The following is a 26,404-nucleotide window of genomic DNA, read 5'->3' on the forward strand; positions in this document are numbered from 1 at the left end:
TGCTCTGCTCATTCTCCTGACAGTAGGGCCTGCTCCACTCATTCTCCTGACAGTAGGGCCTGCTCCGCTCATTCTCCTGACAGTAGGGCCTGCTCTGCTCATTCTCCTGACAGTAGGGCCTGCTCCACTCATTCTCCTGACAGTAGGGCCTGCTCCGCTCATTCTCCTGACAGTAGGGCCTGCTCTGCTCATTCTCCTGACAGTAGGGCCTGCTCCACTCATTCTCCTGACAGTAGGGCCTGCTCCGCTCATTCTCCTGACAGTAGGGCCGGCTCTGCTCATTCCCCTGACAGTAGGGCCTGCTCCACTCATTCTCCTGACAGTAGGGCCTGCTCTGCTTATTCTCCTGACAGTAGGGCCTGCTCCGCTCATTCTCCTGACAGTAGGGCCTGCTCCGCTCATTCTCCTGACAGTAGGGCCTGCTCCGCTCATTCTCCTGACAGTAGGGCCTGCTCTGCTCATTCCCCTGACAGTAGGGCCTGCTCCACTCATTCTCCTGACAGTAGGGCCTGCTCTGCTCATTCTCCTGACAGTAGGGCCTGCTCCGCTCATTCTCCTGACAGTAGGGCCTGCTCTGCTCATTCTCCCGACAGTAGGGCCTGCTCTGCTTATTCTCCTGACAGTAGGGCCTGCTCCGCTCATTCTCCCGACAGTAGGGCCTGCTCTGCTCATTCTCCTGACAGTAGGGCCTGCTCTGCTCATTCTCCTGACATTAGGGCCTGCTCCGCTCATTCTCCTGACAGTAGGGCCTGCTACGCTCATTCTCCTGACAGTAGGGCCTGCTCTGCTCATTCTCCTGACATTAGGGCCTGCTCTGCTCATTCTCCTGACAGTAGGGCCTGCTCCACTCATTCTCCTGACATTAGGGCCTGCTCTGCTCATTCTCCTGACAGTAGGGCCTGCTCCACTCATTCTCCTGACATTAGGGCCTGCTCTGCTCATTCTCCTGACAGTAGGGCCTGCTCTGCTCATTCTCCTGACAGTAGGGCCTGCTCCGCTCATTCTCCTGACAGTAGGGCCTGCTCCGCTCATTCTCCTGACAGTAGGGCCTGCTCCGCTCATTCTCCTGACAGTAGGGCCCGCTCCGCTCATTCCCCTGACAGTAGGGCCTGCTCCGCTCATTCTCTCGACATTGGAAGGTGCCATGCTCAGTTCATAATGACCCTGATAATTGCCTCGAAACTGAACCTAAACTATACCGAAACTAATTTCACACATACAGTATAACAACAGATGAAATAAATGAAGTAAAGTATGAGGGGGAGAAATGGGGAGAATGGGTGAGTTGATGAGTGAGGAGAAGCAAACGATGCATAATAATGTAATCAATTGTGAATGAAGAACAGGGTGGGCCATTCTATTGCATTTATCTATTGTAATTATCATCTCAAAACAGTGTACCCTATATCAGTCCACTGAATCCAAGCTGTTTTATTAGTCAGGACACTTGGTGTAGTTTAAACAGTGAGTGTGCGTAATTTACAATAGCAAGACCAAGAAGAATGGATGCACATGCTGAGTTACATGTATCATTTTAATCATTTTAGTCAATTAGATTCTTGCTACGTAAGCTTAACTTTCTGAACATTCGAGACGTGTAGTCCACTTGTCATTCCAATCTCCTCTGCATTAGCGTAGCCTCTTCTCTAGCCTGTCAACTATGTGTCTGTCTATCCCTGTTCTCTCCTCTCTGCACAGACCATACAAACTCTCCACACCGCATGGCCGCGGCCACCCTAATCTGGTGGTCCCAGCGCGCACGACCCACGTGGAGTTCCAGGTCTCCGGTAGCCTCTGGAACTGCCGATCTGCGGCCAACAAGGCAGAGTTCATCTCAGCCTATGCCTCCCTCCAGTCCCTCGACTTCTTGGCTCTGACAGAAACATGGATCACCACAGACAACACCGCTACTCCTACTGCTCTCTCTTCGTCCGCCCACGTGCTCTCGCACACCCCGAGAGCTTCTGGTCAGCGGGGTGGTGGCACCGGGATCCTCATCTCTCCCAAGTGGTCATTCTCTCTTTCTCCCTTACCCATCTGTCTATCGCCTCCTTTGAATTCCATGCTGTCACAGTTACCAGCCCTTTCAAGCTTAACATCCTTATCATTTATCGCCCTCCAGGTTCCTCGGAGAGTTCATCAATGAGCTTGATGCCTTGATAAGCTCCTTTCCTGAGGACGGCTCACCTCTCACAGTTCTGGGCGACTTTAACCTCCCCACGTCTACCTTTGACTCATTCCTCTCTGCCTCCTTCTTTCCACTCCTCTCCTCTTTTGACCTCACCCTCTCACCTTCCCCCCTACTCACAAGGCAGGCAATACGCTCGACCTCATCTTTACTAGATGCTGTTCCTCCACTAACCTCATTGCAACTCCCCTCCAAGTCTCCGACCACTACCTTGTATCCTTTTCCCTCTCGCTCTCATCCAACACTTCCCACACTGCCCCTACTCGGATGGTATCGCGCCGTCCCAACCTTCGCTCTCTCTCCCCGCTACTCTCTCCTCTTCCATCCTATCATCTCTTCCCTCTGCTCAAACCTTCTCCAACCTATCTCCTGATTCTGCCTCCTCAACCCTCCTCTCCTCCCTTTCTGCATCCTTTGACTCTCTATGTCCCCTATCCTCCAGGCCGGCTCGGTCCTCCCTCCCGCTCCGTGGCTCGACGACTCATTGCGAGCTCACAGAACAGGGCTCCGGGCAGCCGAGCGGAAATGGAGGAAAACTCGCCTCCCTGCGGACCTGGCATCCTTTCACTCCCTCCTCTCTACATTTTCCTCCTCTGTCTCTGCTGCTAAAGCCACTTTCTACCACTCTAAATTCCAAGCATCTGCCTCTAACCCTAGGAAGCTCTTTGCCACCTTCTCCTCCCTCTTGAATCCTCCTCCCCCTCCCCCTCCTCCCTCTCTGCAGATGACTTCGTCAACCATTTTGAAAAGAAGGTCGACGACATCCGATCCTCGTTTGCTAAGTCAAACGACACCGCTGGTTCTGCTCACACTGCCCTACCCTGTGCTCTGACCTCTTTCTCCCTCTCTCTCCAGATGACATCTCGCGTCTTGTGACGGCCGGCCGCCCAACAACCTGCCCGCTTGACCCTATCCCCTCCTCTCTTCTCCAGACCATCTCCGGTGACCTTCTCCCTTACCTCACCTCGCTCATCAACTCATCCCTGACCGCTGGCTACGTCCCTCCCGTCTTCAAGAGAGCGAGAGTTGCACCCCTTCTGAAAAAACCTACACTCGATCCCTCCGATGTCAACAACTACAGACCAGTATCCCTTCTTTCTTTTCTCTCCAAAACTCTTGAACGTGCCGTCCTTGGCCAGCTCTCCCGCTATCTCTCTCAGAATGACCTTCTTGATCCAAATCAGTCAGGTTTCAAGACTAGTCATTCAACTGAGACTGCTCTTCTCTGTATCACGGAGGCGCTCCGCACTGCTAAAGCTAACTCTCTCTCCTCTGCTCTCATCCTTCTAGACCTATCGGCTGCCTTCGATACTGTGAACCATCAGATCCTCCTCTCCACCCTCTCCGAGTTGGGCATCTCCGGCGCGGCCCACGCTTGGATTGCGTCCTACCTGACAGGTCGCTCCTACCAGGTGGCGTGGCGAGAATCCGTCTCCTCACCACGTGCTCTCACCACTGGTGTCCCCCAGGGCTCTGTTCTAGGCCCTCTCCTATTCTCGCTATACACCAAGTCACTTGGCTCTGTCATAACCTCACATGGTCTCTCCTATCATTGCTATGCAGACGACACACAATTAATCTTCTCCTTTCCCCTTCTGATGACCAGGTGGCGAATCGCATCTCTGCATGTCTGGCAGACATATCAGTGTGGATGACGGATCATCACCTCAAGCTGAACCTCGGCAAACGGAGCTGCTCTTCCTCCCGGGAAGGACTGCCCGTTCCATGATCTCGCCATCACGGTTGACAACTCCATTGTGTCCTCGTCCCAGAGCGCTAAGAACCTTGGCGTGATCCTGGACAACACCCTGTCGTTCTCAAATAACATCAAGGCGGTGGCCCGTTCCTGTAGGTTCATGCTCTACAACATCCGCAGAGTACGACCCTGCCTCACACAGGAAGCGGCGCAGGTCCTAATCCAGGCACTTGTCATCTCCGTCTGGATTACTGCAACTCGCTGTTGGCTGGGCTCCCTGCCTGTGCCATTAAACCCTACAACTCATCCAGAACGCCGCAGCCCGTCTGGTGTTCAACCTTCCCAAGTTCTCTCACGTCACCCCGCTCCTCCGCTCTCTCCACTGGCTTCCAGTTGAAGCTCGCATCCGCTACAAGACCATGGTGCTTGCCTACGGAGCTGTGAGGGGAACGGCACCTCAGTACCTCCAGGCTCTGATCAGGCCCTACACCCAAACAAGGGCACTGCGTTCATCCACCTCTGGCCTGCTCGCCTCCCTACCACTGAGGAAGTACAGTTCCCGCTCAGCCCAGTCAAAACTGTTCGCTGCTCTGGCCCCCAATGGTGGAACAAACTCCCTCACGACGCCAGGACAGCGGAGTCAATCACCACCTTCCGGAGACACCTGAAACCCCACCTCTTTAAGGAATACCTAGGATAGGATAAAGTAATACTTCTCACCCCCCCCCCTTAAAAGACCTAGAGGCACTATTGTAAAGTGGCTGTTCCACTGGATGTCATAAGGTGAAAGCACCAATTTGTAAGTCGCTCTGGATAAGAGCGTCTGCTAAATGACGTAAATGTACATTGCTACAAGATCTGAATGAAAATGACTCAGGTGGTGGGAACGAAATGAATCATGACATCTCTGATCATTTTTCTTCTGATTCTGAGCCTCAGCCTAAACCTACACCTTCGAGGCCTAAGCCCAAAAAAGGCAGAACGTTGCACACTGAGCATGTGCCCACGACACCACCAAATGAAACTGTGAGACAGGGGAGAGAAAGGGATGGCACTGTTTGGATCGAACAAGCTGGAGAGAATGTCACCAGTGACAGAGCAGGCCCTACATCTCAAGCAAAAAACAACATAAGCAACGCACTCACCTGCTTTTGTTGTTTACATGTATGTGACATGGACATGCTACAGCACATCAGGGACTGTCCCACATCAGGGACACGGAGCAAGGAGACACTGCCTGGGATCTGTCTGTTGATGAGCTGCAAGTGTTAATATCAATCCTGTATGTCCGTGGAGCATTCGGTGGAATGAGCGTATATATGGCACATGCTTCTGGTCAGACATTTCTTCACTTCACTGACATTAGTAAACAAGTTGCTTGCAAATAAAACAAGCCTAGTCAGTACCATTAACAAAGTGAGACGGCAGCTCGCAAAATAAAGCACCTGCATAGCACCTGTACAGCACCTGCACAGCACCTGTACACCTGTACACCTGTACTCCACAAAGGAGCGGAAGAATGATAAGACAATGCAAGGCAAGAAAGAACGTTTCTAACATGAGCAGCGCGCATCCGACAGTTGCCATCGACAGAGACACAATAAAGAGAAAACTGGATACTATTACTTATGCAATGCATTATGCTCTTATGTATCAAAGGCACCTGCCGCTGGCTTGTTGCTGTGTTCTACAACATGCTTGACTTGAATGCTATCAACGCACACGTGTTGTTTAAGCAGTGCATCAACAACACCATGCCCAGAAGAGACTTCATCAGGAGTCTGGCATACAGGCTATTATGTGAGAGACATATGAGGGCCAAGGCAGCAACAGAGATTCCACACGTCTCCTCTGCGCCAGCCAGAGGAGACGTGTCCAGATGCACAAAGCACAGAACCAACGGTGTCCCCTGCAAGCGTCTTGTTTCTGGGAAGTGTGTCAAGTGGCAAAGATTTGTGTTAATTGTTAGGACAAGGGATAACCACTAAATGAAACCCAACTGATGTCATTGCGTGAAAACATACACCATGTAAGCACGAGCTGACAATAATATTTTAGTTTTATTCATTATAATGCAATTATTGCTTTTGTGCTAATTATCAAGCACACTGGCACATATAATGATGTTTAGGCTACTGTCATAATTTCATTTTGCTGTCTGTGCTTCTTTGTGGTTGGGGAATTTTGTAAAAAAATACCCCCAACCAAATTGAACACAACCTAATTATTATTTTAGCGAAAGCATATATAAAATGTGTTAATTACACTGTTAGAATGTTGCAGTCAGAATGACTGCTCGTTAGCTAGTGTTATTTGCGGGATTTTTTAAAGACTGTAGCAGTGTATCAGTACAGAAAGTGTGGCCATCTTTGGTTCTGCACAGCTTGCAGTTGTGGGTGTGAGGTCATTCATCTATACTCTGTAAGTGACTTTTAGGGTCTATAAGCTGGTCATTAGGGGGCTGGTACAGTCACCCAGGGCCAATTAAAAGGGAAAGGGCCCATCTCCCTGGCCTATCGTTCAGGAACCCCCATATCCACACCATTTGCCACTATTGCCAGTCATAAAGTGATTGGGAGCCTCTGCTAGCACGTTAAAAGGCCCAGTTCACTGCTAGCGGGATAAACACCAACACCACTTTAATGACCTGAGCACACATTGTAAAGCAGGGAATCTGTGAGCAGGCTTACAGGCTAACAGGCTAACAAACTGACCTCAGGCTGCAACTTCCAAGGTCTAAAGACATAGGAGGAGCCTGAAAGTTCTCAAGTTAACTTAATGGTGTCCAGATCCACCTGGCTATTGTACACAAATGGGATGAAAGAGAATCTGTTCTAGCCCCAGGCAAGGATAAAGAAGGGAACATTTCCCTATAGAAAGACTCAGTCCTTCATGTTGTAGGAGACAGGCTTCACTCTTCATGTGTTGCTACAAAAGCACACAACCCATCTAACGTGTATTTTTCTCTAGGAGATTGAAAAGTCTCACAGCCTCAGTAAAGCTGGGACTCGTAAGTCCCAAACCAACCCTAGACCTCACATGTCCCATATAGTACACCATTAGGCATCTAACTACCTCTGAACCACCCTGTTACATTATCTAACTCCCCCCATCGTCCCTCTCCCCAGGGCCTGAACTTCTCTGCTCCATACTTTAATATATTTAGTCTGCGTGAAACAGGACAAGGTTATTACACGCTGAGTGTCCCAGGAATCTCAGTGCCCCTCCAAGGGGCTTCTGGGTAAGTCGAGAGCAATAGGGTCAGACGACTGGAAAACAGCGCCGGCCGTACTTCACCTCCTAGCCTCTCCAGTCTGTTGTGAATGAGACTTAGTATCAACATAAAGAGTTCCCCTAAGTTTTCCCTTCTCTATTGTGTCCTCTAAACATTGTTTAACTTCCCCAAGAAGAAATAAAGTGGGATTTGATCAAGGAGCAGTGGCAGAGGTTAATTTGTGGGAGGAGAGAAGGAGCAGTTTGTTCCCCTATGCTAGACGAGGTCCTGAAAGTGCCACTTGATGGACTCTCCCTCCACTTGAGTATTAAGTTAATGACCGTAAGTATTCAGATACACAACAAGGACGTCTCCATTCTTTTTCTCAGAAAGACACTCCAAGATGGCCTCAGAAAAGGCCACTAAGTTCTGTTGTAATAGTCTGCCCCATGCCCCGGCAACAGCAGTAAACACTTAGTGGAGGCTAACAAAAACCCACAGGGCAGGTATGTAATGTCAAGCCTATTTGGAGATGTTATAGCACATTTGTAATGTCAATTTATTTGGTTTTCGGGTCAAAAATCTAAGCAGGATAACATTTGTCCATTACAGGGGATGAGGGGGGCTGAGGAGCTGCGTTCGGAAACAGCTGCAGGGGACATTTCCTGTTTGTTAATGACTCTAAATGTGTTCAATTCAACCATGTCAAATCCTTGTTTATCTGAATGGACTGAACACTGCTGGGGTAAGGAGTAACAGGGACTCCGTTCTGTTACTGAAGGAAGCTCTTAACATTGTGACAGACAGACAGTCAGGCTTAGGCCCATGCCGAGGAAGTGGGGGTGACGTGCTGAGAGTAAACCACAAGTTTATTCATGTCAAATTGCAGGCACTTTGAGCAACTCAGGTGGAACAAACACAGCCCAGCCGCGATCAGTCACCACCCCATCATGCCTGTTGTGTCTGTAGCAGGATACCATTTATGCCTTTCACAAACGCACACCCTTTTAAACAGGACGGTTGCATGTCTCAATGAAGATATCTCTCTGTCAGTCATCCGTGTGTGTGTGTGTTTGTGTGTATAACTATGTGGCTGTTCACTGAGACATGCCCAAGGATCCTCACTTACTTATTGTTCCACGAGATGGCAGAGGAGTTAAAATGCCTGTTTAATGAGCTGAGGAGAGAAGAGAGGAATGGAGAAGAGAGGTGTGGTAGCTTTTAGAGTTCTAGGCTAGCTAATTGTGGCTATACTTTTAAGTGCATTCTACCATCCTCCCTCCCTCCAACCCCCTATCCCTCTCTCTCTTTCTCTGTCTCTCTCCCTGTAGTGCTTTCTGGTCTGATCCTGCCCTGAGGCCGTACTGACCTTTGACCAAGCTGGCCGAAGCTGGCTACAGGCCCCTCATTTGTTACAGGCTTTATCCACTGAAAAAGCAGGCAGGAAGCTGGCAGCCACCAAGCAACCCCATTGGAAGATGACCATCAGCTACGGAGTGCTTGGAGTGCTTATCGCTTATTGGACCAGGGTGAAGAGAGTGTGTGTGTGTGTGTGTGTGTGTGTGTGTGTGTGTGTGTGTGTGTGTGTGTGTGTGTGTGTGTGTGTGTGTGTGTGTGTGTGTGTGTGTGTGTGTGTGTGTGGGTGTGTGTGGGTGTGTGCGTGGGTGTGTGTGTGGGTGTGGGTGTGTGCGTGTGTGGGTAGGGAGTGTGTGTGAGGGTATGAAGTGTGTAGTATGTGAGTGAGTGTATGCGTGTGTGTCTATATGTCTATATGGCCGTGCATGCGGGGAGGGGCAGGGGGAGCCCAATCCAAAATGCTCGTAGCTTGACCTTTTTCTACCATGCATGCCGGCAGTTTTGTTAACTAATGAAATGCAAATAAGAAAAAGCCTGGAAGCCACAAAAACATCCCAGTCCCTGGGCAAACCCGTTCAGCTACGCATGTTAGTGACAATCATGCAGGCATCCAGGTGCAGGACTCAGGGGACCTCGCTGGGTATTTCTGTTCTGACCTCTCCTCTCTTTCCCTCTCCTTCCCTCTCTTCCTCTTCTCCTATCCTCAGCCCATTCATCCCAGCACTCGGCGGAGCTCACTAAAACATTGGATGATAAAACACTTTCCTCTCAGCACTCCATAAAAGCCGGGTAATTCATACTTCATTTAAATACCTTTCCATTAATAAAGCAGATGAACTTTTACTCCTTAAATCTAATGGTCCATTTTGCCTGACTGCTGCCGCTCGCTTCTCTCCTCTCTCTGTTTTTTCTCTCTCTCTCTGCCATTGAGAAGCCTATGCTAATTCACACACAGTCACTCAGTGTATCCAGTCAGTCTAGTACAGTGGTTGAAGGAAGAGGTAAAGAAGGGGATTTGGAGGCATTTGCCTGACCTCTGCCACAGACAAGCAGTGACACGCACTCCATTCTGTGGGACTGCTAGGAGATTTGGAGCTCTCTCTCTCTCTCTCTCTCTCTCTCTCTCTCTCTCTCACACACACACACACACACCCCCCCCCAAAGGGGAGGGTCATTAACCTCTGGGGCTAGAGCTCTCTGGCTCGGAGGCTGTTGACAAGCATCTGTGTTCTTTTCAACAACTCGTTGAGCCACCCCCTCTCCCTCCCCTCACCCCCACTCCCCTCCCCCTTCCTCACCCCTTCCCTTCTCAGGACTGTAACACAACCATTCGCTGAGGTAATCCAAGCCCCTGCCTCTCTCTCTCTTTCACATCCCTCACTCACAGAGAGAGAGAAAGGAAGACAGAGACGCCGACTGGATGTGTAAGACAGCTGTTGTTTTTTCTCTTGTCCGCCCTCCACCCGCTCTCTCCTGACCTCTACATTTGCCACCACTCGACTGCCTGTACTGTGGATAATGAGTCAATTTTGAAAGAGAGAGAGAGAGAGGTGGTGCTAACTGACCACCACACCAAACCTGTACCTCCAATAAAGGAACGTCACTCTCTCCACCTAGCTAACTGGTGTTTTACATTTCAAACTTTCTCTTGTATACTCCACCCATCCCCATCCCCCACTCCTCTCATCCCAACCCCTCAGGTGGCAGGATCAGGGGCATGACTAGTTGACCTGTCTGGTGATTGATGGTAATGTCTCAGGAAGTCATTTCCCCCATAGCGCCCTGCCCGCCGCCCTGCTGCCTTTCACCAGGCAGGCTGAACCACTACAAAGGTGACCCAGCCAGCCCATCACAGACACAGACCTACTTTCAAATCTCTGCCTGCTCAGGTCCGGCTGGACCCCCACCAAAAGCCCCCTTAAGGCCCCCCCAAGTCCCCCAGGTCAAACACTTGTGGAGGACAATGGCTCCAGTAAATACCAGGACCGACAGTGGAATGGGTGTGGCTAAGGTGGGGTCGGCGACCATCCATTAAACACAGCACATCCACAAGGGATGACAGAGGTGGATGGAGAAGAGTGGGAGCAGTCCTCAACCACCCGGCCTTTTCTTCAGTTCAAATCAACAGTGGACATCTTGAAGCAGGCCAGTGATGGCCCCTAACTCCAGGTGCTGAGGATGGTTCCCCTGCAACTCCATTACTGTCAGTGGTTACCAGGTCCATTACGGCAATTAGGAGCCTGCTTCTAACACGAGGAATGCCTCGGCCGGAGCTGCAATTGCTAACATCTGCTAATATCAGCCTCCTTCCATGTGTCGATACGGTTGTCTTTGCTTAAACACACATCTTTTCACAGTCACCGACGTTTTTTCTTCTTTCTCCACAGAACACTCCACTTAGTTCCACTCAAACTGTGCCTTAAAGAGATCCCACTCAGTAACTCCGAATGATCAGTGAAAAGAGAGAGCTTGCCTTCCACCGCTTTTCCAAATGCTTTGTTACTTTTTAATATTTGAGCAGGATGAGAGAGGGGAGGGAAAATGGAGTGGAGATAATCAATGGAAGAAGGACCACGAGCCTAATAATCTCCCCCAAAGGATTGTGGGTTAATACATGCTCTTGCATAGGCCAACAGGGCTGTGTGGCGAGCACATCTGTCTGTCTGGATGGGCTACTTAATGAAACAAGGCAGCCTCTGGGTGCAGAGACGAATGGCTTTTCCTCAATGAAAAATAATGATTCTATCAGTGGCTGAATCCCAGGCTAAGACACAGGTCCAGATGACAGGGCTCTATACATTCAATACAGTGGAGACCCCAGCCTGTGTCCCTGAGAGACAGGCTTCAACAAAGAGGGTGCCAGGTAGGAGAGAGGACATGGTCACCAGAGCAGCTCCCCACGGTGATCATATCAGGGATCCCCTAATGCGAACAAGAGTTTGACTGATCTGGGAAAGAAAGAGAGTGAGAGAGAGAAAAAGAGTAGAGTGGTGAGATAAAGAGAGAGGGAGAGAGGGGCTAAGCCACCTGGGGATGATGAGTGGGGGCTTGATGTGTGTGCGTGTATGTATGTGCTTGTGTGTGCGCATGTGTGCGCATACGCGCGTTTGTGTGTATGTTGTGGCTACCACTGTGTGTGTGCCTGTGGTGACCCCTGGTCAGGGACTCCTGTAACAGGAGCTCACCTCCGGTTCTCCTGTCTCTCCTCTCAGTGTGCTGTACAGGCACCTGAAGACAGGATTAGCCATTGTGACCCAGCCCCAAAGGTAACAGAGATGCACCTCCGGGGACCGGCCTGAAACACACACTCCCACGTGCTGCAGGCTGAAACCAGCCGGCCGAGGAGAGGTGGCGAGAGATAGAGAGGAAGGATAGACAGGATGACGGAGGGGAAGGAAGGAGGAGAGGGGAGGATAGAGAGGAAGGATAGACAGGAAGACAGGATGACGGAGGGGAAGGAGGAGAGGGGAGGATAGAGAGGAAGGATAGACAGGAAGACAGGATGACGGAGGGGAAGGAAGGAGGAGAGGGGAGGATAGAGATAGAGGTAGGGGGGCTGGAAATACAAACAGAACCAGACACACTAAACAAGGCAAAGATAGGAGGTATAGTGTAGTATCAGTCTGGGCTAAGATGTTGTTGTTGGGGTTTTTGTCACAGTGGGGAAAAACAAAAGCAATGTATAAGAGGATTTTGGGTCCTGAGCTGTGGTAGCGCCCTGGGGTGGCTGAGATTCTGCCTGTGTGGAAATTGACGCCTGTCACTGTGTCTATGATTCACCCCTGTTAGTGTGTGTGTGTGTGTGTGTGTGTGTGTGTGTGTGTGTGTGTGTGTGTGTGTGTGTGTGCGTGTGTGTTCTGCTGTGACGAATGAGCAGCGCTAAATTTTCTCCTGATTATGCAGGTTGCTGGTCCTCTAAACCTCTTTGAACTTGTAATTGCCGCTGGTTTCAATAATGAACATTAAGGAGGGATTCAGAAAAGTGTGGATAATTACAGGTTTTCCCCCCTTCTTACGTCTTCACGCTGGATGAAGAAGAGGAGGTAAAGGAGGAGGAGGCGGAGGAGGTAGAGGAGGAGAAGAAACAGGGAGAGAGGAGGAGGTGCAGGGTTGCGAGGCATACGGTGGCACGCCAGGCTCTCTTTATCTAAATAATTGTACAAGCTCGGTTTATGAGCTTTAGCGAGAGGCTTTTTGTGTGTGAGTCGCACCAGCCCTGGGGATATAGGTGACTAGCTCTCTCTCCCCCACGATCAATATTCACACAGATTCACATCTGGAGCCAAGGCCTGCTCTACTTAGATTTGGATTTATTTTTTATTTTTCTTTGATTCCTTTTCTTCCCTTCCTTCTTTCTTCTATCCCCTTCCCCTTCTTTCTTGGGCAGCTGGGCTATTTTTTGATACGGCGGGTGGCGGGGCTTCGTATCGTATGCGCTCATCTGTGTAGCCTCTGATCTTAGTAGATGTGGCCGCCAACAAGCCAGCCTCTGAACTAGGCCTGCTCAATGGATAACAGATACATACCTACACCTACACACACGCTCAGATTCACATGGCCTTACGGTTCTATGGATGGACCAATGCATTGTGTGTAAAGGGGTGACATATGGGGAATGGCTATAAAATTCAGTCAAAAAAAGTGGCAGGGGGAGAAAACCACAACAAATTGACCAACACTCTCAGTTTCCCTCCTTCACATGACAATGATAGTAAAAAGCTTAAGGCGCACCTTAATTTTAGGAAAAAAATAATTCATCACAAAACCATCTGATATTGCCAACTCCTTTAATGATTTTTTAATTCGCAAGATTAGCAAATTTAGGCATGACATGCCTGCACCAAACGTTGACACTACACCCAAGTACATCTGACAAGTATTGTCATTTTAAAATCCGTAAAGAGGGTGTGGAAGAGGTGAAAAAATGTGGGTTGTCTATCAACAATGACAAGCCGCCAGGGTCTGAGAACTTGGATGGAAAATTACTGGGGATAATAGCGGACGATATTGCCACTCTTATTTGCCATATTTTTTATTTAAGCCTACTAGAAAGTGTGTGCCTCCCAGGCTTGGAGGAAGCAAAAGTCATTCCTCTACCCAAGAACAGTAAATCCCCCTTTACTGGCTCAAATAGCTGACCAATCAGTCTGTTGCCAAACCTTGGTAAACTTTTGGAAAAAGTTGTGTTTGACCAGATACAATGCTATTTTACAGTAAACAAATTGACAACAAACTTACAGCATGTTTATAGAGAAGGACACTCAACAAGCACTTTTAAAAAATGACTGATGATTGTCTGAGAGAAATTGACGAGGGGTCTGTTTGTGGGGTCTGTTTTTTTAGACTTCAGTGCGGTTTTGACATGATCGATAATAGTCTGCTGCTGGAAAATGTGGATAAAGAGTTACCTGTCTAACAGAATACAGAGGGTGTTCTTTAACAGAAGCCTCTCCAACATAATCCCCCAGGGTAGCTGTCTAGGCCCCTTACTTTTTTCAATCTTTACTAATGACATGCCACTGGCTTTGTGTCTATGTATGCAGATGACTCAACACTATTACATGTCAGCTACTACAGCGACTGAAATGACTGCAACACTTAATAACCAAGAGCTGCAGTTAGTTCAGAGTGGGTGGCAAGGAATAAGTCATTCACTAAACCCTAAACCTCTGTCTTTTTGAACTACTGGCGCACAGCTCAGACGCCCATTCATACCCCACAAGACATGCCACAAGAGGTCTCTTCACAGTACCCAAGAGCAGAACAGACTATGGGAGGTGCACAGTACTACATAGAGCCATGACTACATGGAACTCTATTCCACATCAAACAACTGATGCAAGCAGTAAAATTAGACAAAAAAAAACAGATAAATACACCTTATGGAACAGCAGGGACTATGAAGCAACACAAACATAGGCACAGACACATGCATACACACAAATGTACACATGGATTTTGTACTGAAGATATGTGGTAGTGTTGGAGTAGCGGCCTGAGGGCACACAGTGTGTTGTGAAATATGTGAATGTACTGTAATGTTTTTAAAATTGTATAAACTGCCTTAATTTTGCTGGACCCCAGGAAGAGTAGCTGCTTGGATTGTATAAAACTGTACTTCCTGGTGTCAAAAGAGTCTGACAGCCATATTATTGAATGGAAAAAATGAAGATGGGAAGAGCGCAAGAGGAGTTGAGGTGAGAACAAGAGGCTTGGCTCCTAGTTATAAGGAACCCACTGTGAAGGAATCCCCTGTCTGGAATAAGCACAGAGCAAAAGAAAAGCAACAGAGGAGAGGGAAAAGGTAGAGAGGAAAATCACACAACAAAATGTCATGGTGGAAAAAGTACCCAATTGTAAAAGTGAAAGTCACCTAGTAAAATAATCCATGAGTAAAAGTATAAAAGTATTTAAGTAAAATATACTGAAGTATCAAAAGTAAAAGTAAAAGTACAAATCATTTCAAATACCTTATAATAAGCAAACCAGATGGAGCCATATTATTGTTTAATTTATTTTACTGAAAGCCATTGGCATACTCCAACATAATTTTTGTGTTTAGTGAGTCCGCCAGATCAGATGCAGTAGGGAAGACCAGGGATGTTGTCTGTTTAGTGAGTCTGCCAGATCAGATGCAGTAGGGAAGACCAGGGATGTTGTCTGTTTAGTGAGTCTGCCAGATCAGATGCAGTAGGGAAGACCAGGGATGTTGTCTGTTTAGTGAGTCTGCCAGATCAGATGCAGTAGGGAAGACCAGGAATGTTGTCTGTTTAGTGAGTCTGCCAGATCAGATGCAGAAGGAAGACCAGGGATGTTGTCTGTTTAGTGAGTCTGCCAGATCAGATGCAGTAGGGAAGACCAGGGATGTTGTCTGTTTAGTGAGTCTGCCAGATCAGATGCAGTAGGGAAGACCAGGGATGTTGTCTGTTTAGTGAGTCTGCCAGATCAGATGCAGAAGGAAGACCAGGGATGTTGTCTGTTTAGTGAGTCTGCCAGATCAGATGCAGAAGGAAGACCAGGGATGTTGTCTGTTTAGTGAGTCTGCCAGATCAGATGCAGAAGCAAGACCAGGGATGTTGTCTGTTTAGTGAGTCTGCCAGATCAGATGCAGTAGGGAAGACCAGGGATGTTGTCTGTTTAGTGAGTCTGCCAGATCAGATGCAGAAAGAAGACCAGGGATGTTGTCTGTTTAGTGAGTCTGCCAGATCAGATGCAGTAGGGAAGACCAGGGATGTTGTCTGTTTAGTGAGTCTGCCAGATCAGATGCAGAAGGAAGACCAGGGATGTTGTCTGTTTAGTGAGTCTGCCAGATCAGATGCAGTAGGGAAGACCAGGGATGTTGTCTGTTTAGTGAGTCTGCCAGATCAGATGCAGAAGGAAGACCAGGGATGTTGTCTGTTTAGTGAGTCTGCCAGATCAGATGCAGTAGGGAAGACCAGGGATGTTGTCTGTTTAGTGAGTCTGCCAGATCAGATGCAGAAGGAAGATCAGAGATGTTGTCTTGATAAGAGTGTGAATTGGACCCTTTATCTGTCCTGCTAAGCATCCAAAATGTAACTACTTTTGGGTGTCAGGGAAAATGTATGGAGCAAAAAGTTAATTGTCTTAAGGAAGGTAGTGAAGTGAAAGTAAAAGTTGTCAGAAACATAAATAGTAAAGTAAGGTACAGATACCCCAAAAAACTACCTAAGCACTACTTTAAATATTTTTACTTAAGTACTTTCCACCACCGACAAAATGCCAGGAGTGGGATTTGGTCCCAAACCAAACAGAGAAACAGCACCGGGTCTGTTTTTGATTTGTGCCCTATTCCCCCATCCTTCAACCTTCCCCTCCTCACCCCTCCCCTCTCAACCTTCGCCATCCTCCTCCTCCTCCCTCAACCTCCTCCCTCCTTACCCTTTAGCCTGGTTTCCTACTTCCATGTTCGTGCTGCTCCTTTCTCCCTGCATTCCCCTTCTCCTGGTGTTGGATGAATATCAAAGGGGGGTTCTGGGCTGGGCCTGCAGCTCAGAAGCAGCTAAACTACAGTATCTCATTTAGCTGGTCACCACTAACCCAACACACCACCGACCGCTGATTCAACTGACTGATAGCCTGTAGGGGGCTTTTCCTATTTTCCTATTTTCCCACAAACCCCCTCTGGCCTGAGCATGAGGCGTGGAACAGAGGAGGGTGTGATAGGGGAGAGGGAAGACAGGGTGAGGTTGGGAGAAGGAGAGGTCTGGGAAAATTACTCTCTGGGAAGATTTAAAAGCCTCAAACACATTCTTCTAACACAATCTGCAATGGAGTACAAAAAACCAGGACAAGGAAAACCTCAGATAATCTGGGCCTCTCCATCTGTACCAGTGCCTGTCTTGGTTTTGAGTTTTCTCACAATGGGGCACCATGTGTATACTGTATCGCAGATTGCCCTCCCTCCTCCCCCCCAGTCCATTACATCATACACTTTTGTGTCCCAAAGCGTCAGCTAGGCCTGGCCTTAGCCAATGGATCAATGTTATGACTGCAGCAGTGGGTTAGGTCAGTGTGAGGGAGGGAGGGTTGAGGGGGTAGCTGAGGCCTGTTTTCGCTGAAGCATGAGGTCTTAGAGACGAGGAGCAGTAGTTTATGAATCCTCACTCCACAGGCTCTCCTCTGTTTGTCTTCTGTTCAGGTCAGGGCATGTGCAGTCACCTCGACAGGGGGCCAACAGGGGCTGACTATGAGCCCTGGTCATGCACAGAGAGGTCATTGGCACTATAAACACCCATCTGAATGAACATCAGATATCCAATGGCTTCTCTTTAAGAGCTGCATCTTCATTAAAGATGCACTTGACTAGCTTTAGCTTCCGAGTGGGGCTCTGCATCTCAATGCTAGAGGTGTCACTACAGACCCTGGTTCCACTCCAGGCTGTATCACAACCAGCTGTGATTGGGAGTCTCATAGGGCGGTGCACTATTGGCCCAGTGTCGTCCGGGTTAGGGTTTGGCCGGGGTAGGCCGTCATTGTTAATAAGAATTTGTTCTTAACTAAATTGCCTAGTTAAATAAAAGTTAAATAAAACAAGCAAATTATGTTAGAAATTGGGGAATTTACGCAACAATTCAAACTGCTCAAATATGATTTTCTTTAAGTTCTGTGGCTGCAAAAATCAACAGTAACATACATACATGGGCCCCTTCAGTATCCACTTGTTGTCCTTTTATTGTTGTTATGGGGTGTTGTTTTTCTGTTGGCAGGCGCTGCAGAGTTTCACAAGGCTTAATCACCTCCAAACAGTGTGAACAACGTGTTGTAAACATCTCCTTAGCGAAAGGACTCATTTCTGCTACTTCATTAAACAAGGAGCATTAAGGCGTGAATAGCAGGCCGGTGCATTAACAATAGGGAGGGAGGGAGGGAAGAAAGGAAGGGGGAGAGGGAGAAGGAATGAGACGCTGTCCTCACAACTGCCTGTTAATACCAGGTAGGGTAAACTAAAATAAACAGCATACAACACTGTTTATCTAGAAAGCAAATGAGGAACTATGTGAGACACCGACACATACACACAGCAGGTGTTAAACAACTGCAACAGTGCTGTGCTGTATTCTGTGTTCTCCATGGCTGTGAGCCTGGATTGTCAATCTGTGAAGTGGAACTATCTGGATTAAGGTGGCCAAGTGAAAAGGTCTGATGTCAGGGCGGGAAACAATTGACGGCTGTTATTCCCTAAACCTCTGGAGCAGCCAGCTAAGCACTACAGGGCCGTGTGTATCATAAAAAAGGCTCTGTCAATTACGACACACAAACACCACTGGGAATTAGTGTAAAAAGACTCGAACATGAAACAACCGAAGGTTGATGTGGCTTGTCATGTAATTATACGGCCTAACAGAAGGAGGGTCACTGGATACTGCATTCTAAACTTTCTGGGAGTTTTTTTCTCTCTCCTCTTGTGAAAAAAATATTTATTGTTCTTGTAAATCCCTAGAAAACTATATTCTGCATGTCAACAAGCATTTCCTATAATTGAAATGAAAACACTTATTGGGGTCTAGTTTTTGGTTGTCATGGGTTTGTCTTCTGGTGGAAGGTTTAGTTCTGTGTCTTTATCGATGGGGACTGACTGGCCATACGGTGGCTTCCCATCTTCACAGGACCATATTTGAACAAGGTGAGTGATGAACAGATGGTTTGTGTCCTCGTCCCAGGGTGGCCGACCTGATCAGCGTTAGTTAGAGGAACACACTATGGAACAAAAGTTCCTACCTCAGCAAACCTGAAACTTAATTTCACTCATTATCCTTTACTTCAGTGATTTCCAAAACACTGCCATTCTCCTCTCGCTTCACTTTTGTTTTGTAAACTCCAGGCAGAGATAGAGACTCCATATATGGTGACACTCTTTCTTATAGGCACATACGCCTGGGGGCATGTGGTATGTGAAAACACACGCATACACACTTGGGGGGGGCATGCAGCGGTGGTGAACCAAACTGTCGCCTGGGTTGCCATGGGTGACTGGAGAACTGACTTCTGGGCTACATGGCAAACGAGCACATGACAGATTAGTATGTGGTCCTCCTTCAGTCCAGAACCTCTGTGACCCCTTAAGAACCCCCATCAACCCCCCTTCACCCCCCTCCTGAACTTCACAAGACACAAGACAACCTCGCTGAGAAGAGAAAAGGCCAAACACTACCGTCCAGCGAACACCCAGAGCAGCAGGAAACTCTTTATCCCATATAAACAGAAAACATCATGTCCAACTTAAGTGGAAAATAAATTGTATAGGCGAACAAAATCAGGAATAGACAGCTTTAAAAACAGTGCTGTAAAATGAGAACTGTTTTGTATTTCAAACTGTTTGCGGATGTGGGGTGTACCAGTGAAATGGCACTAACGGTGGCCATAACAATACACATGGATTAGACAGACAGACAGACAGACAGACAGACAGACAGACAGACAGACAGACAGACAGACAGACAGACAGACAGACAGACAGACAGACAGACAGACAGACAGACAGACAGACAGACAGACAGACAGACAGACAGACAGACAGGGAACAATACAGAGAGAGAGAGAGTCTGAATGTTTAGTCTACTAAAACACAACTGACACCCTCTCTTTTTAGTGGGCAGACTAGAGCACTTGTTTATCGATTGTGAAAAAGATCCGTTATCAAACTTTGCCAACACTTCCAAGCCCATGTCTCCAGAATGACCTAGCTAGCCAGGCTATTTTATGTCTCTCCGGTTTACAGAGCCATTTCCCATTGGGGCACGACCTGGGGATGGCACCCGGTCTCTATGGAGACTAATGCTAGGTTGAGGGGGAGAGTGACCGCTGGCCCTGTCTGTTCTGTGTTCGTCTGCTAATGATGTTTGTGATGGCCTACTCATCTAGTCATCGCGTCATCACTCTTGTTAAGCTCTATATTAACAGGGTTGATACTATAGTTGACATCTCTCTACCATTGCTGTTGTTGCCTATGTTACCATTGAAAGCCATGTTTGTGTAACCAATTTGCCCTGGATCCCTATATTCAATGGCAGTCACCATGTCACAATGACATGACACTCATGGCATTCTTACCCTGACTTACAGATGTCTTCATACAGACATAATTGTAGGAGATAAAAATCTACATAATATAGATCATATCTTCTCAATGGCACAATAATTATGCTGCTGAGGGGAGGACGGCTCATAATAATGTCTGGAATGGAGGAAATGGAATGGCATCAAACACATGGAACCTATGTGTTTCATGTATTTGATACCATTCCCCTGACTCCACAACCAGGCATTACCGCGAGTCTGTCATCCCCAATTAAGGTGCCACCAACCTCCTGTGCTAATTATTTAATAAAAAATGTTTTACTTTTACCCCATTTTCTCCCCAATTTCGTGGTATCCAATTGGTAGTTACAGTCTTGTCTCATTGCTGCAACTCTTCCTGTGCTAAGATACCAGTCGATATGCAGCAGGGCTCCATAGAAAACAGAATTCAAAGTAACCCATGTGAAAGTGTTGCATGGCTCTATGGAGGACCATGGGATATATCACTTCCCTTTCAGAGAGCCCAGGGGAGCAATACACCTGGCTTAGCAGCTTAACAGCATTTCCCCAAACACCCCGGCCAAAGGGTGCACGGCCCAGCACAAAACCTGAGACGCTTGATGCCTGCCTGAGAGGGCAACTCCTTCCTTCACAGACTGCATCACTCTCTCTCTCTCGCTCTCCCAATCTCTCTCTCTCTCAACCTCTCTCTCTCTCTCTCACACACTCACTCACTCACTAGTCCCACTAGGTCTGCTCCTGAGGTCCCCTATTTATTTTTATAGGTGTTTGAGGGATTAGATTAGTCAAAAGACAAGGCCAGGTCCGGAGTGGTATCTTTGTATCTGAGCGCTTCCTGTTTTCATTGCCTAGTCGACCCTTGTCTTAGCAATGTCTAGTGGGGCCTAACAGAGGGCTAGCATGGAGCTAAAAAAGAGGAAGGCTGAGGGAGCCAAAAGGCTAATTAAGATAACTCAAGAGTTTGTCTTCCTCAAACAAAGGGGCAGCCCCCTTACTACTATGGAAAACCTCCCAGCTAGCAGTTAGCCTAGCAACACAACCTCACTCTCTGTCTGTCTATCTCACCCTGTCTGTCTTCTCTTCTCTCCTTAGAGCCTTCCTCCAGTTTCTCCCTCCCTCTCGTCCACTTTCTGCCTCCATGCCTTTGAAGCGCAGTCGACCATTTTACCCCTAACGGTGAAGTTTACCTTTCTGATAACATAATCTCCCTGTAATATTGAAAAGCTTATACCAACAGTCTGGGATTTCCCTTCCCTTAATGTGACTGGAAGACATCCAGAAACTCAGACAGAAGGAGGGAGAGAAAGGGAGGGAGGGGTGGAGGGAGAGCCTGTCTCTGGCCCTCTACTACCGGCTTATGCCAGCTGATCTCTCCAGCAGTTTGCCAATTCCACCGGGGACATTAAAAGATGCCAGCTCGCGTGCTTTCTGCTGCTAGATGAATACATGCATGAAAGAGGCTGGAGTTATCACAATAACTCTATAGAATAATTGCTGGCGTATTCATTACATACCGAAGATATCAGATCTCGGCTGCCGCACACAAAACGCTGCGCTTCATTCTCCTGGGCTGACTGAAGGCCGATGGATGGCCGGTGAAGGACTGAGGGGCAAGTGCCAATTGAAGAAAGACTATTTTCCATATCTGACTGTGATGAAGAAAGCCGCCCTGTGATTTCTCCCATGAGAGTGTGAGGTCAGGGGCTGGGGAGGGGAGGGAGGGAGGGGAGGGGGATGCGATTTAGTTATAATACTGAATCCAAAAGCCAACAATTGTTACTGTTGGCCTGTGTTGTTTTTCGCGGTGTGAAGGGGGTCCCGTCCTTTTGAGCTCTTTCAGAATAGGTGACAATGGCTGGATGTTGAGAACATATGTAGGAGACCCCTGTGGTCGCTCTCATGGAGGAGAAGCTAGCATGCTGGAGAAAATACAAGCCCCGCTCCCTTTCACTCTCTGCCTCAGTTAATGAATGTGTGAATGGCAGAATGCCGCAATAGGCCATTCAGGGGCCAAAGTCCCCATGAATTCACCCCAGCGCAAACGCATCCTTAAATGGAAAATACATTTGCTTAACAAATTAAAATAAAAGGTGAATGAGTGTGTATGTGTGTGAGTGTGTATGGGTTGGGGGGCTAGAGTAGAGTAGAGGGGGATAATTCAATTAGCCCTCTTTCTCTAAGAAAAAAAGATGAAGCTAGGTTAAAAGGGAGGGATTATTGCTTGTATAAGACTGGCCTGGTTGTCTCACAAAACAGACAAATAAAGATTTGAGAAAACATCTAAAAGCAGGAGAGGTAATGAAGGAGAGTGGGAAAAGAGGAGTCTTAAAAGCTCTAATTCTCGGAATTTAAAAAAATGCCCCTGGACTCGATCTATTGGGATTTCTTTTCCTTCTCCCCTTTCCACTCTTTCAATTTAATTAAACAAAATTGTAAAGGAAATTGCTGGAGAGGCTGCAAAGCCTTCTGTGTTTCTTTCTCTCCTTTTTTGGAGCAGGGAAACGTTGGAACTGTGAGAGACCTACAATCGGGCATTCCTCAAGTCACCAAGAAAGATGCCTAATGATCCCTCAATAAAGCCAGAAATTTCTAATTAGTACAAGCACACCAAATTAACCAGGAGACGTGTGTGTGTGTGTGTGTGTGTGTGTGTGTGTGTGTGTGTGTGTGTGTGTGTCTAACCACCATGTTAAGTGGCTCAAAGAAGGCCTCCAAAATGTTCCCCCCTTTTTTCCCCCCTCTTCCCTTCTTCACCCATTAAACTATCGTCCAACTTCATCTCATGTCGGGCGAAAGAAGAGGGGATCTTTTTGTATTCGTTTTTTCTCTCCCTCACACACGCAGTCAGCTTTCAAATGAAGCCCATTCTATTCTGTGGGTTGGGGAGAAATATCCAGCCTAGGAGATGTAGCCTAGCCATGAACATCACTAAAAACATTAAGATAATGATGAGAATAATAAGCACTGTGCTTTGCTGCGTTGCCGTAAGGCTAATGGCTGTGCTGCTGCAGTACCACTGCTCCTGAATAGATCAAAGTGATTAAATCACTCCTGATTATCCCTGACCAATATTTAATGGATTTACAGCCCTTTCAATTAGGCTGTATTTGCTGGCTGTATTTGCTGGTTAGGTAATCAGGGGGGCAGAGGCTTTGGGAAACGCGGGCAATGGGGGTACAGCAGGGGGCACCTGACCCTCTTAAGTGAGAGGGTCAGGATCATCCTAGGGTTCTGACCTGCCCTGGCTCCCTCTCTCACTCTTCTTCTCCATTCACCCCCTCCCCCCTTCTACTATCACTCTGTCCATTCTAACAAGTCCACATGGTCAGCAGGCACCAGCTTGTGTGTCCCTTCCACCTCCCTGTCCAAATCAATACAGACCTCTGCTCTGATAATGTCCTGACATCATAGAGGGAGGTGGGATATGACCACCCCATCCCTCCCACCTCCCCACACACACTCCCTTCTCTTTGACCATGCTTCCTGGCTAGCTGCATCACCTCACTGCACACACCTACTCTGTGTAGTGAATCCTGACTTTACAGCAGCATAACAGGGACCCACCCTACTAATAAGAGTGTGCACACACCCACACGTGCACACACACATGCAAGCACATACACACATAGCCCCCACACCCTCCACCCACATAGCCCCCACACCCTCCACCTACATAGCCCCACACCCTCCACCCACATAGCCCCCACACCCTCTACCCACATAGCCCCCACACCCTCCACCCACATAGCCCCCACACCCTCTACCCACATAGCCCCCACACCCTCTACCCACATAGCCCCCCACACCCTCCACCTACATAGCCCCACACCCTCCACCCACATAGCCCCACACCCTCTACCCACATAGCCCCTACACCCTCCACCCACATAGCCCCCACACCTCTACCCACATAGCCCCCACACCCTCCACCCACATAGCCCCCACACCCTCTACCCACATAGCCCCCACACCTCTACCCACATAGCCCCACACCCTCTACCCACATAGCCCCCACACCCTCCACCCACATAGCCCCCACACCCTCCACCTACATAGCCCCACACCCTCCACCCACATAGCCCCCACACCCTCCACCCACATAGCCCCCACACCCTCCACCCACATAGCCCCCACACCCTCTACCCACATAGCCCCACACCCTCTACCCACATAGCCCCCACACCTCTACCCACATAGCCCCACACCCTCCACCCACATAGCCCCCACACCCTCTACCCACATAGCCCCCACCCTCTACCCACATAGCCCCCACACCCTCTACCCACATAGCCCCCACACCCTCTACCCACATAGCCCCCACACCCTCTACCCACATAGCCCCCACACCCTCCACCCACATAGCCCCCACACCCTCTACCCACATAGCCCCCACACCCTCTACCCACATAGCCCCCACACCCTCTACCCACATAGCCCCCACACCCTCCACCCACACAGACTCATTTCCAAAATGATCCACAGAATCATTGTGTCCTGAATAAATGAATAATTCATCCAAGGTGTAGCGTCACTCTTTGCCTACTGAAGTGAATGAGCCGCTGTCAGATGTCTGATTTAAGTGTTCGGCAAAGAGAGACGGAAACAAACAAGCTCCTCTGAGCTATAGAGAGCTGCCATCTTAACCTCAAACAGACTGAATGAATATTTCAATGTCTTCTCCATTTATATATTTTTTAAATGACCATCAAGAGTGAAAAAAAGCTCCACATTTTAGGTTCATAATTACAATAAAACTGTTCTGTGCTCTTCTTGTAACACCGCAGTATTAGATGGATGCCAGTTTGACCCATTTGGGGGTTATTTACAGGATATTCAACAACATGTTTGTGCTGTTAATGCTCAAAACATAAGTGCTATCAAAACATGTCTCTATTAGTTTTATTTTAATATAAAAAGCAATGCTAACAATGAAATGACACTGACATAACACACATATAAAACACACACACTTCCCTCTATAAGAATGAACCTGATTCTCATCGAAAACCCTTCCCCATAGCTGTCAGTTTAGAATAAACAAAGCGCCAATAGTGCATTGAGAGACAATATCCAGTATGTGACAAACCAGTGGCCAGGACTGCTGACGGCAATGCTACGCTAGGCTAGGTGTCAGCTCTACATCCACATCTCTGAGGCTTTTCAGCAGAGCAAACTGGGATGTCTGATTGACTTGATTGAGTTGATCCGAGCTTGAGTGACAGGTGTGTGTGTGTGTGTGTGTGTGTGTGTGTGTGTGTGTGTGTTTACGTGAGTGTGTATATATGTGCATGTGTACATGCGGCAACTTCCCCAAGATGGCCACAAACATCATGAGGGCGTGTCTGTTCCAGCATCTCACGGTTCGTACATGTGAGTGTCTGTGTACGACAGGTGCTCCACTATGTGGGTACTCACCGTGAGATGCTGGAACAGCCACGCCCTCATGATGTTGGTGGCCACCTTGGGGAAGATACCGCGCTTCTTCTGTCTCTTCTTCTCCTTGTCCGGGTCGTCGTCATCACCTGTGCCAGGGGACGCCACGCTGTTCTCTAAGCCATCTCCTAGACAGAAACAAGACATAGGTTTAAATAGCAGCCTAGGACAGAAGATGGACCATTAGTAAGCCTGGGCAGTATCAACACAAAGGGGTAGATAGAACCCTAGTAAGCGAAGCCTAATATATATAAGACGCTAATGCCAGCCCAGTGGGTTATCTAAGTTATATGGAGGACTATGCCAAAGCCTACTCAGTAGTAGCCTATACCAATGCCTGCACAGAGGTAGTGGGATCTAGGCACAGAGGGATAGGGGTTTACAGTATATAGAAAGTGTCTTAGGTCTCTCTTTATGTAGTGTTGTGTTGTCTCTCTTGTTGTGTGTTTTGTCCTCTACTTATATCGTATTTTTTATTTTATTTTCATCCCAGCCGCCGTCCCTGCAGGAGGCCTTTTGCCTTTTGGTAGGCCGTCATTGTAAATAAGAATTTGTTCTTATCTGACTTGTCTAGTTGAATAAAGGTTCAACAACTACATTTTAAAAAAACGAGAGGTGAGGTCTTCCACCCAGACCAGCAGAGTGGAATAGATGGACAGTTGTTTTGGTCCAGACGGTTCAGTAGGAGAAAGAAGAAGAAAAAACAACAACAAGGCTTCAGGTTTGGGGATACATGACCTACATGACTTCCATTAGGACTCATGTCATTCATTCAGTTATATACACAGGTTTGACAGAATGTAATGACTTTTTTCAGATCCAGAGGGCCTGGATGGACTGAGAAGGGAGTCTTATGAACAGACACACATATACACATGTCCACACATGCAACAAACCACAGACGTTGAATGTGAATTGAAGTGGGGTGTGCATTGGGCTGGTTCATTGTTGCAGTTCG

At 48.0% G+C, this 26,404-nt stretch overlaps 1 protein-coding gene across 6 annotated transcripts in view; it reads right to left on the reverse strand.

Annotated features, from left to right (window-relative positions):
• Nucleotides 1-26,404, reverse strand: part of LOC115138640 (homeobox protein Meis2) — a 134,820-nt gene that overhangs the window by 51,608 nt on the left and 56,808 nt on the right. For 5 of the 6 annotated variants that reach the window (XR_003864979.2, XM_029675704.2, XM_029675705.2 and 2 more), the window contains exon 8: nucleotides 25,429-25,574. Coding sequence is in view for 5 of the 6 variants with exons in the window: in XM_029675704.2 (XP_029531564.1) it covers nucleotides 25,429-25,574 (146 nt within the window). In the remaining variant the exon portion in view is untranslated. The remainder of the gene's footprint in view (nucleotides 1-25,428; nucleotides 25,575-26,404) is intronic. The other variant, XM_029675707.2, reaches the window with a different exon arrangement.

This window comes from Oncorhynchus nerka, linkage group LG12, assembly GCF_034236695.1.
Source record: "Oncorhynchus nerka isolate Pitt River linkage group LG12, Oner_Uvic_2.0, whole genome shotgun sequence".
NCBI lineage: Eukaryota > Metazoa > Chordata > Actinopteri > Salmoniformes > Salmonidae > Oncorhynchus > Oncorhynchus nerka.